At 44.8% G+C, this 16,050-nt stretch overlaps 1 protein-coding gene across 11 annotated transcripts in view; it reads left to right on the top strand.

The window, feature by feature from the left end:
• The window catches only part of NFIA (nuclear factor I A), a 250,775-nt gene that overhangs the window by 159,655 nt on the left and 75,070 nt on the right, over positions 1–16,050 (top strand). For all 11 annotated transcript variants that reach the window (XM_066325386.1, XM_066325394.1, XM_066325390.1 and 8 more), the window contains 3 exons: positions 533–607; positions 9,588–9,705; positions 12,061–12,188. In XM_066325386.1, coding sequence (XP_066181483.1) covers positions 533–607; positions 9,588–9,705; positions 12,061–12,188 — 321 coding nt within the window. The remainder of the gene's footprint in view (positions 1–532; positions 608–9,587; positions 9,706–12,060; positions 12,189–16,050) is intronic.

The raw sequence follows: 16,050 nt of genomic DNA, 5'->3' as shown, positions 1-16,050 counted from the left end.
AAAGGCCTTAATTTAAATTTTTTTAACCATCCGCTCTTTTAAGACCCCCCTAGTGTAACCTTAGAAAAATGAAGAATACGTCTTTAAATCTTGTTTGGTTTGAATGAATGGGTAGATAATCCTGATCAGATGTTTCTTTAGAGAATAATGTTTAAAACGATTATGGAACTTAGCTGTCCTGTCTGTTTCCTAGGTACAGTATTTTCATTTCAGTTGTGAAGTCATTAGGGGTCATCCAAGGTAACCGTTTATTAAAATAGTCCTCTTTTGTTTCAGATTTCCTGTTGAGATACTTTAACATGTAAAAATCTCCCTGCTGATGTGTCATGTTAGCTTTCCTAACCTCTAGATAGAAACCACAAAGCAGCCTACATAGCTGTATGACTGGTTACCCACCTACATAAACAATAATTACTGCTAAGTGGGAAATTAGATGTCACATTTTAAGTCTAAATGAAAGTAAAGTATTTGAGAATACTGTCATTAAATGCATAAAGCTAATCGCAGTTCTCTCACTCTGTTTGTTTTGTAGGACATTTGGGCTTCCAGGACAGTTTTGTCACATCAGGTGTTTTCAGTGTGACTGAGCTAGTAAGAGTCTCACAAAGTAAGTATCATTTTGTGGCCGGTTTATGTGGTTTCTGCAATCCAAGGTGTTTTTTATTCCTTTGATTTCTATTGTTCCCTTCCTCAAATCAGAAACAGCATCTTGAAAATTAAGACTCTCTTCTCCCCTCTTCTTGCCAGTCACAGCATTTATGTGCCACTTCTTTTAATTGGTGAAAAGAAATCAGCAGAATTTTAAAGCAAGCTGATAAATAATTTGATTCTGCAAACTTGCATGTGCAAGTTGATAAACTCGTCTGGTACCCAGCTGAAAATGAGCAGAGTGCAGACAAATGCATACAGAAATCAGCTTCCCATGGATCCCTTGCAGGATCCGAGGGGTATATTGTAACCAGACCTCTGGAAATTACCTGATCTGTGCACATAATAAAACTGGAAATTTTCTGATGCTGTTTTTTCACATTGTGTTCATCCATGCCGTGTGTACATGTGTGTGATTCTTGGGGCTGGCCCAGTGCAGGGGCAGGAGTTGGGCTTTGAGGATCTACGTGGTTTCCTTCCAACTTGGGGTGTTCTCTGAGTTTGAGGTTTGTACACCTGCAGGTAGCTGAAGTCATTAATAATGCCAACTTCAGCCCTAATAATCTCACACATCCTGACTTCCCCAGGCCCATGTTTTCCATTATCTGTATGGAATTCTGTCTTCTAGAAGGATTTGGGTTTTGACCTTTAAAGGATGCTAATGCCCCCAGTGTGAGTGACACACTGCGGCAGGATCATTACAGGCTTGTCAATACTCACTAACAACACTGAATTAAGAGTACCTGTCACCACCCTGTTCCATTGATCAAAGGTGCATTGATTGTATTTTGCTATGACATAATCCAGATAGTCCAAGGAAAGACTATGGACAGGGTCTTGCAGAGACACTGCTGCTAAGTCAGGCCTGTAGGTGCAAGTCCTTTAGGGAACTAAAAAATGCTTCTCTGTGAGGGTGGGGAGGTCCTGGCACAGAGAAGATGTGGCTGCCTCATCCCTGAAAGTGTCCAAGTCTGTGGAAGGTGTCCCTGCCCATGGCAAGGTGGAACTGGGTGATCTTTAAGGTCTCTTCCAACCCAAACCATTCTGTGATCTTTTCTCCAGCTAGTGTAGAGCTGTGGGATAATATCACATTATCACTGATCGCTGCTGCAGGTGAAACCCTCAGCTCTGTGCCCCTTTAAAAACCTAGGGTGCAACCAATCTCTTTAAATGATAAAAATGGTTCTCCTCCTAGATAGAAATATTTGTGTGCTGGCTCTGGGCATGTAATAGAAGTCATTCTGGGGCTAGAATCTAACTGGCACAAACCAAGTAGAAAATCTGTGGATTTTAAGTCAGAAGACAGAGTTTCTCAGAGGATTTTCCTGGTTTATTTCCTCTTTTGGAAAGACACTAGCTAGTAAATTGGCTCTACATTCAAAAAAAAGGATGGTACAAGGAAAACATGGCGAGTGGGAGATACAGGAGAACTGCATGCCCTGGAGAGGGGCAGAGAGAAAAATATTGAAGAAAACATTTCTCCTGAGCTTCTTTCCCTGACAACTGGTGGGAATTTTGAGAAAAGGGCAAAGTTAAGAGGACTCAGAAGTCAAGAGGAGCTGCTGAGTGCTCAGCACATTTGCGAATCACTTCACTTGCTGAAGTGCTTAAGCAGAGACTTTGGCATCTAGCTGGCTGTACAGGGAGCAGAGACTGGCTGGTACCTGCAGCCAGGGTGGACAGACCCAGGTTGTCACCAGGACTTGAGCGTCTCCGTGTTATGTCACTTCATTTCAGTGTGACAGCGTGAGCCTTTTGAAGCCTAAAGGGTTCACCCTCCCCCTCTGCCAGGCATCCCATTTCCCCACAGCCTTATCTTGGCTGGAGGAGCCCTGCACAGCAGAGCTGCCTCTGGACTCTGTCAGCCGTGCTCCATGTGTGCACTTTTCCTAGGAAAGTGCCCCACTCCTGCCTGGAGCCTTCCCAGCCTCCCCCAGAGCTTGGCACTGACCTCGTGAGCATCGTGTTTCAAGCTTATTAATTTTCCCTGATATTTTATTGTAACTAAACTGAAACACTGGGTATCAGAAATCCTAGCACTCAGCATGTTTTGCAAATTATGAGCTGTGTCTGAGATGTTCCCTCTGCTTGCAGTTGAAGTGCACCACCTTCAAGGATGGGGCACCTGCGTGCAGGAAGAGCATGGACTTTATTGGAAATAGGAAAGAAGGTGTTGGTGGGAAAAACGTAAAGATTCAGCTTTTATCTGTTCCAGACATGGGGGTTTGCACTGTTTTTCATGGGCTCTTTAATAATCCTGGGAGGTCAAGACCTCAGTTTTATATCCTGTCTACAAGCCAGCACCTCTACCAAAAATAGTGTCCCCAAAGCATATCGGGATATCACTTCAGAACTGACTCAGAGGGAAGAGTGCCAGCAACTGATTTAGCTACACTGCTTTTGATAGCACCCTGGATTTTCCTTGGAGATGCCCCAGACATGTACTGACCAGCCTTAACCTTGTTTACTTTATGAGGTCTGAGAAGCCCACAGCCTGACATGCCCTGGCTACCCAGTAGGATATGTTTTGTGTCAAGTCTAGCAGCATATTCCCAGAAAACTCACTATTAATTCACATGCTCATATTCAAAGAATTATTTAACATAACAGAGCAACAAGGTAATGGCTTCGTATTTGCCTAAATTGGTAGGCACGGTCTTTTAAAGTTAATGTAACCTTCTCTGGGTTGTCTGCATGTTCCTGTGTCCTGATTTGAGACCAGTCCTCTGTCCAAAAAGGTCATCTTTGTGTACGCCCACTGATACACTGATATTTTTCTTTCTGTGCTTGCTTTTGGTAATAGAATGATGGAAATAAGTGATTTCCCCCAATTTTAACTGGCCCTCGGCAGCTGTTATCTAAATTTAATCTTACAAAATATTGTGGGTAGCAATTATGTGCCAGGTTTATTTAGTAAAGTTCCCAGAGGTCCACATGACAAGGAGTCTCAAGTAAGAGGCAGTTGTCTCCATCATGCAAATTTGGGGAATGAATTAATCAAGTGAAAGGTCAGCTGTTTCTGTTATCTATCTTGCCTATCAGTGCTGATCATCACACTTTCTGTGAGCTATTGAACAAGTCTAGACTGTGCTGGTAACAGAAACTTGCTTTCTTCAGTCCTATAGATGCAGATTTTCTTTCGAAATGCTGCCCAGCTGCTGAGTCTTGCACAGCCTAGTAAAACAGAGAAAAGAGATCATAGATGTGCATCTGAAAAACAAAGACTCCTCTCCAGCCCATCTGATGTGGGTGTTGCAGCTCATGCTGTCAGTTCTCCTCCATTATTAGCAGGCAGAGGGTGTGAGCTCCTCTCTAAGTGTTGTCTGTCACCCCAGATACTGGGGAGACCCTTCCAGATAACAGAGGCTTCATTCTTCCCTCTCTGGAGAGGTCTGTGCTGACAACAAAAGGCTCAGAGGCAGAAGCGTCGGAGATGGACGGGCTTGGGAACTGACAGCCAGCTGTTGGCCAAGTGAAACCTCCTCCTTTTCTCCCCTTGTTAGGAAAATATTCCACTGGCTGTGGGCAGCTATCTCAGGGCACTGGAGGAGACCCTCTGCAGAGGGTACCAAAGGTCCTTGGCAAGGCTGGGAGGTCGTGGCAGGCTGGGGCTGGGAGAAAGGCACAGGGAATGCATTCCCCCCTTGGCTTTGAGTCTCCACCATGTGCTCTTGGTGCAGGGAGAGCTGCTGGGAAGATCTCCTCCCTCGGAGGTCATTCAAGCAGCCAGATAAACTGCACTGCCCAGGATGTGAAGAAAGATTTAGGATTTATGAACATTCACTAGGGCCAAATCAAACATATTTGTTTGGTGGTGTGTTATTTGTCAAAATGACATCATTTCTCGTGCTGATAAACAAGGGAATTCTGACTGCACCCTGGCCTGAAAATGCCACACGTTGAGTTCAATGTGTGCTGTGTGCAGTGAGGAGCAGTGGGGGGGACTTTTAATCCTTCTGATGAGCATGTGGCACCACAAGCACACAAACTTGCTCACTGCTCCTGTGTACACACAGAAATGGGTCCAGCTAATCATCCCTGAAACACTCAGACTAATTCCACGGGTGGGCGGCGCTTCTGTGGGCAGGAGGTTTTGGGAAGCTCGGGATCCTGCCACACTGATTCAGCAGGTGCCAGGCTTGGGGATGGAGCTTTGGGGATGCAGACAGAGCTGGAGTGTCCTTGCCATGAGGAAAAGGACTGGGATGGACAGGCACTGCCAGCACTCCAGGCACGGAGCGCGGGTGCAGCTGAGGAAACGCAGCGTGCTCGTGCCTCTCCTCCAGCTTTTCCCACCAAAAGTGAATCCCAGCACGTCCTGGGTGCCTGTGGCAGGGTGTGGAGTGCCCTGGCTCTTGTGGAGGGGCTGGGCTGGGCAGTGGATGCCTTCATGTAGCCCAGGAGAGGCTGTTCTGCTCCTCACAGAGCACGTGTGTGCAGCCAGGGTGTGATAAACTCACTCTCCCCGAGCTGCAGCCTGTGTGTTTTCTGCTATACTAAGCACTACAGTAGTGAAGGCAGTTAAAGTCAGCAGCATGAAAATTAACATTTAAAAAGATATTCTGTATTCCTCAGCAAAGCACTGCTATCCAAAACTCTCTGTGTGGGCTTGGGTATGAGAGGGAAAAAAAAAAAAAAAGATTATAATAAAAAATAGACTGCAGGCATAGAGTGAACAGTTGCCGTGACCTTGCCTTTTGTATGCCATTACACAATTCAATGGCAGTCCACTCAAACCTTGCTCTCGATCAATATCCTATTAAAGCAGCACAAAAAGTCTCTATAAACTTAGTGGTTAGCTATGTTTATAAATGGAACTCAGCATAATTAGATGGTCAATAGCAGGCTGTACTTGTAATTTTAAAATGAACATCACACATTTCATATCTGTTGTATTCGGCGAAACCTCTTTGAATCTAATGATACAGTGTGGAGGAAACAAAGGCCTTGCAAAAAAAAAAAAAAAAAAAAAAAAAAAAAAAAGAAAGAAAACCCACCCAGCTCCCAGCAGCAGCACAATGTGTTTCCCTTTTTTTATGGAGTCACAACACAGGAAAAAGTTTATTAGTCAAATGTCATGTTTCTCCCATCTAACCTTAAACACATTATCACTTCACTGCAGTGTTACACATGTAATGATCTTAGTCACATCCCAGCCCCTCTATAAAAACAAATACATACAAATGGGGAAAAAAAAAAAAAGAGAGGCTAAATATTAACATGTCTTAAAGAAAGTGCCATATTCCAAGGGAGACAAATGCCAGCCTGGCTGGTTTTATTTAGTGGGTTTCCTGTTCTGTAATTCAGTAATTTTTTTCAAAATAAATATTGCAATTGGGTTAAGTCAGAGGGCTTTTTCTTAATTTCTCCATTATTTTTCCTGACATTTCGGGTGAGGAGCTGAGCTGGAGGGGGCAGGCTGGGAGCAGGGTGGTGCTGCCCTGCTTCCTGGGAGTAAAGAAGTGTCAGGTAGAGGCACCAATCTTTCTCCTCCTCCTCTGTCTGGGCAGACCAGCTCCTCCTGCCCCTCTGAGTGTGTCCCAGCTTCACTGGGAGTTTTTGTGGCGCCAGCACCTGAAATGGAGGCTCCAGGCTGGGTGTGGGGCAAGAGGGATCCTTCCCTCTCACCTCCTTCCAGCTCACAGCCCTGGGTCAGGTGGCATCTTGATGAGATTTTCGCTTTGACTCACAGTTGCAGTTTCTGACATCCTTTTCCATTTGGGGGATGTTCCTGAGCTGTCAGGAGGTCACTTTGCTGCAGAACATTTCTTACAGGGGTAATGGTGTGTTTTAGATGTCGTTGCCTGCAGTTTGTGAGGCTGCAGCTCCCACCACACTGCTCCGTGTGGGGCTGGAGCGTGTTCCTGGAGCCTAGGAACAGGGCTAGGGAGGTGGTGTGGTGGATTGTCGTATGCTGCAATGAGGAGGTTTGGTTTAGACAGAGTTGGTTTTTTTTTAGTTTAGACAGAGTTTTTTAGTTTAGACAGAGTTTTTTAGTTTAGACAAAAGTCTTGCCACAGTTTGCACCATTTTGATACCTTTGTGTACTCTGCAGAGGTGCTGCCTTTGCTGGGAGTCATACACTCACAGAATGGTTTGGGTTGGAAGGGACCTTAAAGCCCATCTCATTCCAGCAGGGACACCTTCCACTATCCCAAGCTGCTCCAACCTGGTTTTGGACACCTCCAGGGATGAGGCAGCCACAACTCTAGCATGTCTTTATGATTTATGGCAGTAAATGCGTAAATTCATTGCACGAGGCAATGGTACAAATAGGCTTTGCTGGAAGACAGGCACTGTCAGAAAGGCAGGAGAAGGGATTTTGGAGCAGCTCAGCCCTGTGAAACCTTTGCCACAGCACTTCTGGGGCCAGAGACCTTGAGCTGGTGGTGGCAGGGTAGTGGCTGCTGTGCAAGGACTGACACAAAGGTTCAGGTGCTGGCCCCCACAGCCCAGCCAGGCACTTTAACCTCTGCTGGTGTCTATTAAAAATGAGTTTTGTTCTTTAACTCGCTGGTTTCAAGCTGCCATATGAGTGTGGTGAGGTAGTTCTGGCTGGTGAGCAGCACAGCATCCTTCATGTTTCCTACCCAGGCAGCAACCCCTGTGGGATCAGCCCTTTCTGCTTTGCACTGAGTTTACACAGTATCAGCAATACCTTGTTCCTACTCTACCCCTCCTCTGGACACACATTCCTTTTTTCTACAGGGCCAACTCAAGAAATATCCAGGATTTGAGGAAAGGGCAATAAACACGGCAGGGAGAAAGAAAGAAGGGGAGCGTTACCCACATAACAGTTTTTCTTCCTTATCTCCTTGGAATAAAACTGTTTCATAAATCTGGCAATGTCCAGGAAATTCACTGTGCCTCAGAAAGGAGCGGTGCTTTAATTTAGTGCTTGCCTTTTTATGTTCCCATTTGGAAAACTGTGTGCTTAACCTGTAAGTTGGGCTTTGGGAGGCAGAGAGTGCAGAGGAATTGCTCAGGAAAGGGTTTGCAGAGCACAAATCTGTTTGGCAAGGAAGTTGCTGAAAACTGTGGAGTAGATGCTGCAGAGAGTACCTTTATGATTGATTTCCATTCAAGTCAGACTGACTGCAGTGTGGTCATTTTTCTAACCCATAACTGCACACACTGCAGCAGTCTGCTATCTGCAGGGTGTCTGAATTATAGCAGTCCATGTCCCTGTTACCTTTTACACAAATTACTTACACCAGTTTCTTTTTCCATGCAAATTCATCAGTTTTACGGCCTCTTGTAGCTGCTGTCAGGAAACTGTTACAGAAAGCACAAATTGATAAAACTAGTTAATTTTACTGTGCTTAATTTTTTTTTTTCCCTCTGTTAACACACCCTCTCATATACCCAGTGTGCAGGAAGCATATGATAGTTAAGGGAAGATAACAAAGGATTTGACTGTTCTTGTCATAAATTACTTCCCAACTTAATTCCTTTTAATGATCATTCCAGATTTTCTCAAGTTTTAATGGCCTTGTGTGTTTTCCGTCCCCGGCTTTTAAAAGTCCGTGGATATCCAGGCTGTTCCCTTTCTGTCTCAATGACATTCTTAAAAGATCCTTGCCAAACAACAACTAATTGTCTTGTGGGGATGATGAGGCAGCTGCAAAGCAACATTATTCCTCTGTCAAATCTGACATTGTGAGCTCCTTAAGACTTGGGGTGAAATACTGGCCCCGTTACAGTCAGTGGCAGCACTCCCAGCCCAGACATGTTAGCTGGGTGATAGGAGCTATCCTGTCTTCATTTCCTCACTCCTTCCCTGTTGGACTGAAAGATTTTTCCATGTTTGAAAATGGGCCAGGTTCTCAGACCAAAGATTAAACTTGGCTCAGCATCCCTGTGTGGCACTGAGACTGCTTTGCCTTTGTGGCTGCGAATCAGGGCTCTCAGACAATGCAGCCCAGGCCAAGCTGGTGCATTTCATTGTGCAGGACGTCCTTTTTCAGATGGCTCTGAAATGTGAGAGAAAATCGTGATCTGTAATTGTCAGCCCCCGAAGTTGTATTGTCCTGTAAATAGCACTGGAGCAGCCACAGTGGACACGGTACCATTTGTTGTATTAGTGGAATTTCAGCACGAAATCCATTCTCTGCTGATTTCAATGTTAAGCTGCTCTGTTCCTTGTCTGCTCCCAGAAGAATACAGCACATGGAGTTCATGGCTTGTGCCTGCGAATTTCAGGGTGTGTAGGAATCTGTGATGTTTAATGTGAAACCAAAGATCCAGGACAGGGAAATTGCAGGGATTCATATCCCTTGCAATAAAAATTTCAGTACTGGATAAGGTGATGAGGTGAAGAGTGGAAGCTCACTGCTGGATAAAACTTTTGGGGAGTCATATGTCTCTAGCTCTGATTTAGCTGGAGGAGAGGCCAGAGGAAAGCTCGGATGCTCCTAAGCAGAAAAGAACTCATGTTTCTCATCTGCTTTTTTAACCTCTGTGCTTGTGGCTGTACATCACACGTACCTCAGAGGTTCTGAGGTGCATTTTCCTGCCTATGCTGCTTATAGAGCCTGCCAAGCACTCTACAGGGATGATGCAGCCTATCTGTAACCATGCCAATAGACAAAACGTGGTCCTAAAAGCAACAGGTTTCATTAAATGTTAGAATGACATTAATAGAAAAGCAACACTTAGAGAAAGTCATGCCGTAATTGTTTAATTTTAAAATAATAATAATAATAATATCTTTGGAGGAATGTAAGAGAGATTCTATGTCATGGAACATTGTATTCTTGATAAAATTTTCATCTTCTTGATTGCAATGCGAGGTACCATTAGCATTTCCTAATTTCCACATCCCACCTGTTCCCATCGTGCAACTAAACACACCCATGAGGAAGAAGAAAGTGATTTTGAAGTGCAATTCATGCCATATTCACATGACTTACTGACTGCAATCTCTTTTGTTTCCCCAGCACCGATAGCTGCAGGAACAGGCCCTAATTTCTCCCTCTCAGATTTGGAAAGTTCTTCATACTACAGCATGAGCCCAGGAGCAATGAGGAGGTCTTTACCTAGCACATCCTCTACCAGGTAATTTAATCTCTGCCTACTACCAGGTTCCTTGGAAACCCAGGCCAGCATCATTACTCATCTGGGAAAGTAACCATTAAATTCTCTGACAAGCTGTTTGGGGGCCTCACAATGTGAGCTGTTTCAGATTCACAGAGCTGAATGTTCAGCTGGATTGCAGTAAAGTTCTTTTTGTGTGCACAAGCCTCTAAGAAAAACTGCTGCGTGGACTTGTGTAGCTCCTGGTTGTATCTGGGTGTATCAGGAGAAATTCCACTGGAATTGTTGAGTTTCAGCTTGTGGCAGAAAAGAACTCGGAACATATTAAGATGCAAGGAAAGTCTTAAGATAGACTTACATGTATTCTCTATTGTAAAAAGTGTTACCTGTGAGACTAAGAGTGTTTTAGGACCTTGTTCTATAAAGCATTTTGTTTTCATAAAGCATTTAGAAGTTTGTGACTCAGCCTTTGGAAAACTGAATTGCTAATGCAGATGACTGCCCCATCTGATTTTGATTTCGGCTTAGATGCCAACTATCAAACAAGGATATTTTTTATTTTTTACCTTTCACTTTAATCATCCATGAGATTAGATTTATAAACAAGCTCAGTCACTCGAGTAGTCTTGAACACTATTAAGGAACCAGATTGATTTTTTTTCCCCCACAGCCAAAATAGATCACTTATTTCAAAGACATGACAGGAAAGTCTAACTCTAGCCCAACACTCTCTCACGTTTTTATCTCAGCCTGCAGTGCCACCAGCTTTGCAGTGAGCAAGTGCACGTGTGAAAAATCTCTACAGTTTGAATATAGCTGTTGTTTTTATTTTAAAAATAATAATCTTTAACGAGAGGCTTTTAGCAGTAACTTCTTACAGTTTTCAGTGATTGGAAGAACATTCTGTCTTGCACTTAGTGTGCATGTTATGAAGCTCAGTGACTACAATTCCCATTACACATCAATTAAAAACTTTGTGCTGTTTCTTTCTTGCCTGTAAACTGTGTAGCCTACAGCACTCATCATTAGCACCATTCTCAGGTAGAATTTACTGGTGACTCCAGAAGCAAAAGTGAGGTTATTAATGTTACTTAAGGGCTCAGTTGTTGCTCTTCTATTCTTCTGCAAATAGCTACCACTGATAAGGAGCTAATTATAAACAGCATGGGTAGTTAATAACTTGGTAATATGTTTGTTTTCCTCTCATTAGGCTGTTCCCAGTCAGAAAAAAAAAAATTCTTTAAATACACAGACTCAGCAGAATTATCAGGCGGTAATTATATTGTATGCACACAATTTCCCCTATTGACACATAACAATTCTCTAAATTAAGGAATGGCCAAACCTGCATTCCACACATGCCATAAGACTTATTCTTCCTGTTTCTCACCAACTGGTTCTGCACACCCGCCAGCTCCTACCTGTGCAGAGCTTCGGGTGGGGAGGCTGCAAGCTCTAAACCAATAGTGGAAGATTTTATGTCTGTTAAATGTGTTCCCCCTACACAGAGGAGCCTGTTCTTGAATGCCTTAAGTCTTAATAGAATACAGATTTGGGGGGAAAAAAAAAAAAAAAAAGTGAGCTGGCCCAGCCTTGGAAAAGTACTTAGAAGAGAAATTCTCAGTAAGGTCTCCACACAGTCTGTACAACTCATTATGGAAAACAGAGCCAAGCTGAGTGTCTTTGGCTCTGGGATCCTCTCCCTGCAGAACTGCTGGAGCCAGTGGCCACCAGAGACCACTCAAAGGGCTCTTCTGTGTCCTGAGCCTCTGGTGAGGGAGGTGTGATGTATCACAGGGGGATTCTTTAATGCTGACACTGGCCAGAGATACCCATTGGGGGCTTTCTGTGCCTGCTGGCACAGCTGCAGAGTCAAATGCTTCTTATTGTAGGATAACGTGAACATTTGAACCAAGAATGGATTCTTCCATCATTCACTTGCCTATGTTTCTTCTTATGGGACTGAAGCCTGGGCTAATTGAAAAGATTGAAAATAAAAGTTTGAACTGGTAAACAATTTGCTTTCAGAATTAGCCGTGAAAAAATCTGGCAGTGAAAATAAGTCTCATGTGTCATCACCGTATTCATTCAAACTGCAAGAACCACGCAATGCAAATGAAATCCTTGCCTTTTTATTGACCTCTGCGTGCTTTAAAAAATGTCCTACTTCTGAATCTGTGAAAGCCTAAATGTCAGACTAACTTCTGGTCAAACTGGCGCGTGTTTAGGGTTTTGGCCTGTGAAATGTTGTTTTGTATCTCACCAACGCGCCCCAAATCTGTTCTGCCTTGAGTTATTCTCAAGCGTGCCCCAACTGCAGCGCCTTGGTTGCTCTTCCATGCCTTCATTATGTGGGTTTTTTTTTTGCATTCTCAGCTCCACAAAACGTCTCAAGTCTGTGGAGGATGAGATGGACAGCCCTGGTGAGGAGCCGTTCTACACAAGCCAAGGGCGCTCTCCGGGCAGTGGCAGCCAGTCCAGCGGATGGCATGAAGTGGAGCCAGGTAAGCCCCGGCTCCCAGAGCCCCAGAACATCATCTCTACTTGCTCTGTTTCGTTATCAGAATTGCTGTGTTAGAGAGGTGACCAGTTCTAGACGTCTCGTCACTTCTGAGAAACCGGCCTGATGAAAATATGGCAGTGGTTTTATTGCTCCTGCAGCTGTGAATGTTTCTGTAGTGTGTCACTTCTGTGTTTTGGCCAAATATCTGAAGTATTTAAATAATGCAGCAGAAGATAGGCGGTCTTTTTCTGTCAAATTGTCCAGATTCAGTTCTGGGATAGCTTTTTCTAGCAAAAAGGAGTACCTGTCTGGGCTGTGCTCCATCAGTTATGCTGCTTAAATAAATATCCCTAAACTTGTATAAGGTAGAAGGACTTCTCAAGCATTATACAACACTTGAGATCACTTAGTAATGACTTTTAAGAGACTTACAGAAGGAGTTGTTTTATTAATCTGTAATGCTGTGAAGTGCGATTGGAGGCTTCATATCAAAATAGATATCGCTGGGTGTTACACTTCAGAACGTTGAGGAAGCTCTTTGGCCTCTTCTCAGTTAATTTTTGTGTGTGATCTTTCCTGTTGATCATTTTTTTTGGGTTATGTTATGTTACATACTTAACTGTCCATTGATCACTTATCCTGAGATCATCTGGGTGCTTAATACTATTGGAAATATATTTCTGGGTCAGTGCTATGTGCATAGGTGAAATTAATGCCTCAGTGTTGCTTACAGCTAAATAATCAAGTATTTATTGACAATAAAAATAACAGAAGTCTTATTTGTTAGAGGAAGGCAAGCAGTGCCTCCCAGGGTTTGAGAAGGTCCTCTAAAAGTGCAAAGCATCTTTTGCAATACGTATTTTTTGTCTTTCTTGTTTGTCTGGATTTAAAATAGTATGGGTTTGGTTTATTTGGAAAAAACACATGCTTGTCCAGGGCACTGTGTATAATGAACTATACAGCACAGAAAAGTAAATTCGACCTGCACAGCATTAAAATCAGTTCTGTGGGCACTTGGCCAGCCACCTATATCCTTCATCATGTAGGAAACATACCCACAGCTTTCTCTGGAGACCCTGCCAAACAGCTGTCCTTTACAGCATGCCCAGAAAGTCACCAAATTTGGGCTATTCCAGACTGGGAGGAGACTGATTCCTGTGCCTGGGAGCCCTTGGAGGATCCCCTGCCAGCTGCCCTCTCTCCTCTAATGAGGAGGAGCCAGCTTGTGGGCCCTTATTGACTGCAGATGTGGCACTTTGGCAGGAGGAGAGGGTGGACCTGCAGGCAGACAAGTGCCAGGCTCCCCGTGACTGCCTTGCCACAGCCGTCCCCAGGGCTCTGGTGTTGGCTCCGAGGTGTCCTGCTCCACGGGCACCAGGGGCTGTCCCCTCCATCAGCTCCAAGCTCCAGATGATGTAAGGCAGAGCTTCACCTTGTGCTAAACCTCTGCTCACGAGGCGGCAGAAACGCGGACAAAAGCTCGGCGCCCGCTGAAAGGGAGAGATCACAGCCTGCTCTGCAGACACAGATGGCTGAAAACTGGTGGGGTCACTGCTTCTGCATCACTGTCAGGCCGGGGGACAGCTCCCCCCAAAGTTTGGGGTACTCGTTGTTAATGACAAATGTTCTCCATTTGTGCAGCAGCCAGAGGTTGGCTATTAATTCTGCTGTCACTTCTGGTGGTTTTTCCCCACATGTGGTCATTACCTCTGGCTCATCCATGTCCTGGCTTTGATGGTGGCACTGAGCTGCTGAGCTGGGCAAGGGAAGTACCCAAAGCCTTACACCTCCAAAGCACCTCTGCTGCTCTTGGCACCACTGGGTGCCCATCGTGAGGAAGCACAGCTGCCTGTGTCAAACTTCCTGAGGCGCTCAGAAAGGCAGGAACAAGTCAGACAAGAGAAGGTTCTTCCTTCCTCATGACCTTCCTCACTTACTATAGAAAAATCCCAAATTCTGCTTAGTCTTGCCTGTAAAATGGCAGAAAATCACCTTGCAGCATCAGGGACTGTAGCCAGGTACCAACTAGATATAGCTCGGATTCACCAAGTCATCTATCACTGTCACAGCTGTGAAGAAAAAGAGCTTTATCCTGCCCATGTGGGATGCACTTCCAAGCCATCCTTGTGCTATATCCACGCAGCCCCACCCCAGTGCTTCTGCCGTGGCTTTCCAGCAGCCTGTCCTCTGAATTCATTGCCTCAGCTTCTCTGTAAAACAGGGTCACTGCAAGAGCACGGCTGACAGAGGGATTACCTGAAGAGCCACAGCTCATCAGTGGTGAAGGACAAAACAGTGCTGAGTGTCCTTCCCTGCCACGGCAGCAATGGTGTGTCACTGGCCCGTGGTGCTCCCCTGAGGGACACATCCTGCTGTGGTCTGTGACATCACACCTGGGTCTGACACTAACGTGTGGCCTTTTGTGTTTGACACGAGGGGTTTCACCTCCACAAGTGTAAAATGCTTTAGGAGTCTTCAGTGGGGCATTTGCCTAGAAAATAGTTTGGTCACCTGAAAGCTGTACAAGTGATGTTAACAACCCATTTTAGCTGGGGGCTTTCCACAGCATTCCTCTCTGAGAGGGAGCTTTGGAGCCTGGACCTGTTTCCAATCCATCCTTTCCGACGTCTTTATTTCCAGAGAAAGACCTTGCCATTTATTTAATCTACAATCAAAATGGTGGCACAGTTTTTAGCATACAGTAATCTCTGAGCTTTGGTGTTTTGTTTTCTTCTCAGTGAAATTTGCAGTAGAAGTTTAAAGACTAAACCCATCTTTTTGTTTAACTTGGCATTTCTTCCCTGCGGCTCATTTTGTGCTGTGTGGGATAACGCAGGTATCAGCAGTGCAGAATGGTGCTGTCTCAGAAGACAGGCTGAAGTTTTATCCCGTGCTGGCAGACTAGTGCAACCCAGGTTTCCAAACTCCATAATTAAACCCTGTCCTTTGGGTTACTGGCCAAACAACAGGAGGAAGAAATCAGACCAAGGAAAGGAAGCTTAGACTTGTCTGTGGGATGGCTGCTCTGGCTGGGAAGGAAAGTTCAGAGAGGAGCCAGCAGCCAACCTCCCAGCCCAGTAGGATCCACACCAAAGATAATAATACATCCTTTGCCTTTATTGCCTTTGAGTAGATTGCTTCCTCACAGGAGATTTAGATTTATGCAGAGATAGCTTCTTGGCCTATATGCCTTGACAGGTTTATGGGAGTGAGAGGATGAATATTCCATCTCTGTGTGTCGCATCTGCTTAATTTTGAGGTGTGCACATGAGAAAGAGGGGAGACTCAAACACTGGAGCAGGTGTGGAGCACACACGTGCTCGTGGCACAAGCACTAGGAGAGGGTGGTAGTGAAAGGTGTGGCCTGGGACAGTGCAGGGAAATCAGGTCTGTGTGAGAGGGAGAGGGAAGAAATGCACTTCAAAGAGAGCAGAACATAGGAGAGAAAGGGAAAATGAGAAGACAGCTTTAGACCATACAGAAGGGAAAAAGAACAAATGCCAGAAAAACAAAGATTTGACTTCCTAGAAAGGAAATACGAAATGGAATATGTGAACTCCTCTTACAGAAAGAGAGCACTCCAGGCAGAGGGTTATTTACCGCCAGCCGTGATTAGTCACTCTACATCTGTCTCCATTTTTTTCCCTTGAACAAATTCCCTTTTTGGATACTTTTCTTCCTGCTTTGCTTCCCTGTGATTGCCCCTGTAAGTGGTCTTTGGAGGGCAGGCTGTATGCTCAGAACATATGTGCAAACTGGCTGGAGAACAGAAGAGGACAAAACCACTCTGTGTGCTATTTAGATTAGGCAGTGGATGCTTCCCTCGTGCCTACTCCTGGGGTCCCTGCTGCGTGCAGGATACA

Source organism: Sylvia atricapilla, chromosome 9, assembly GCF_009819655.1.
Source record: "Sylvia atricapilla isolate bSylAtr1 chromosome 9, bSylAtr1.pri, whole genome shotgun sequence".
In the NCBI taxonomy this organism is placed as follows: Eukaryota; Metazoa; Chordata; class Aves; order Passeriformes; family Sylviidae; genus Sylvia; species Sylvia atricapilla.
Note: the sequence above shows the minus strand (reverse complement) of the source record. Positions and strands in the feature narration are given on the sequence as shown.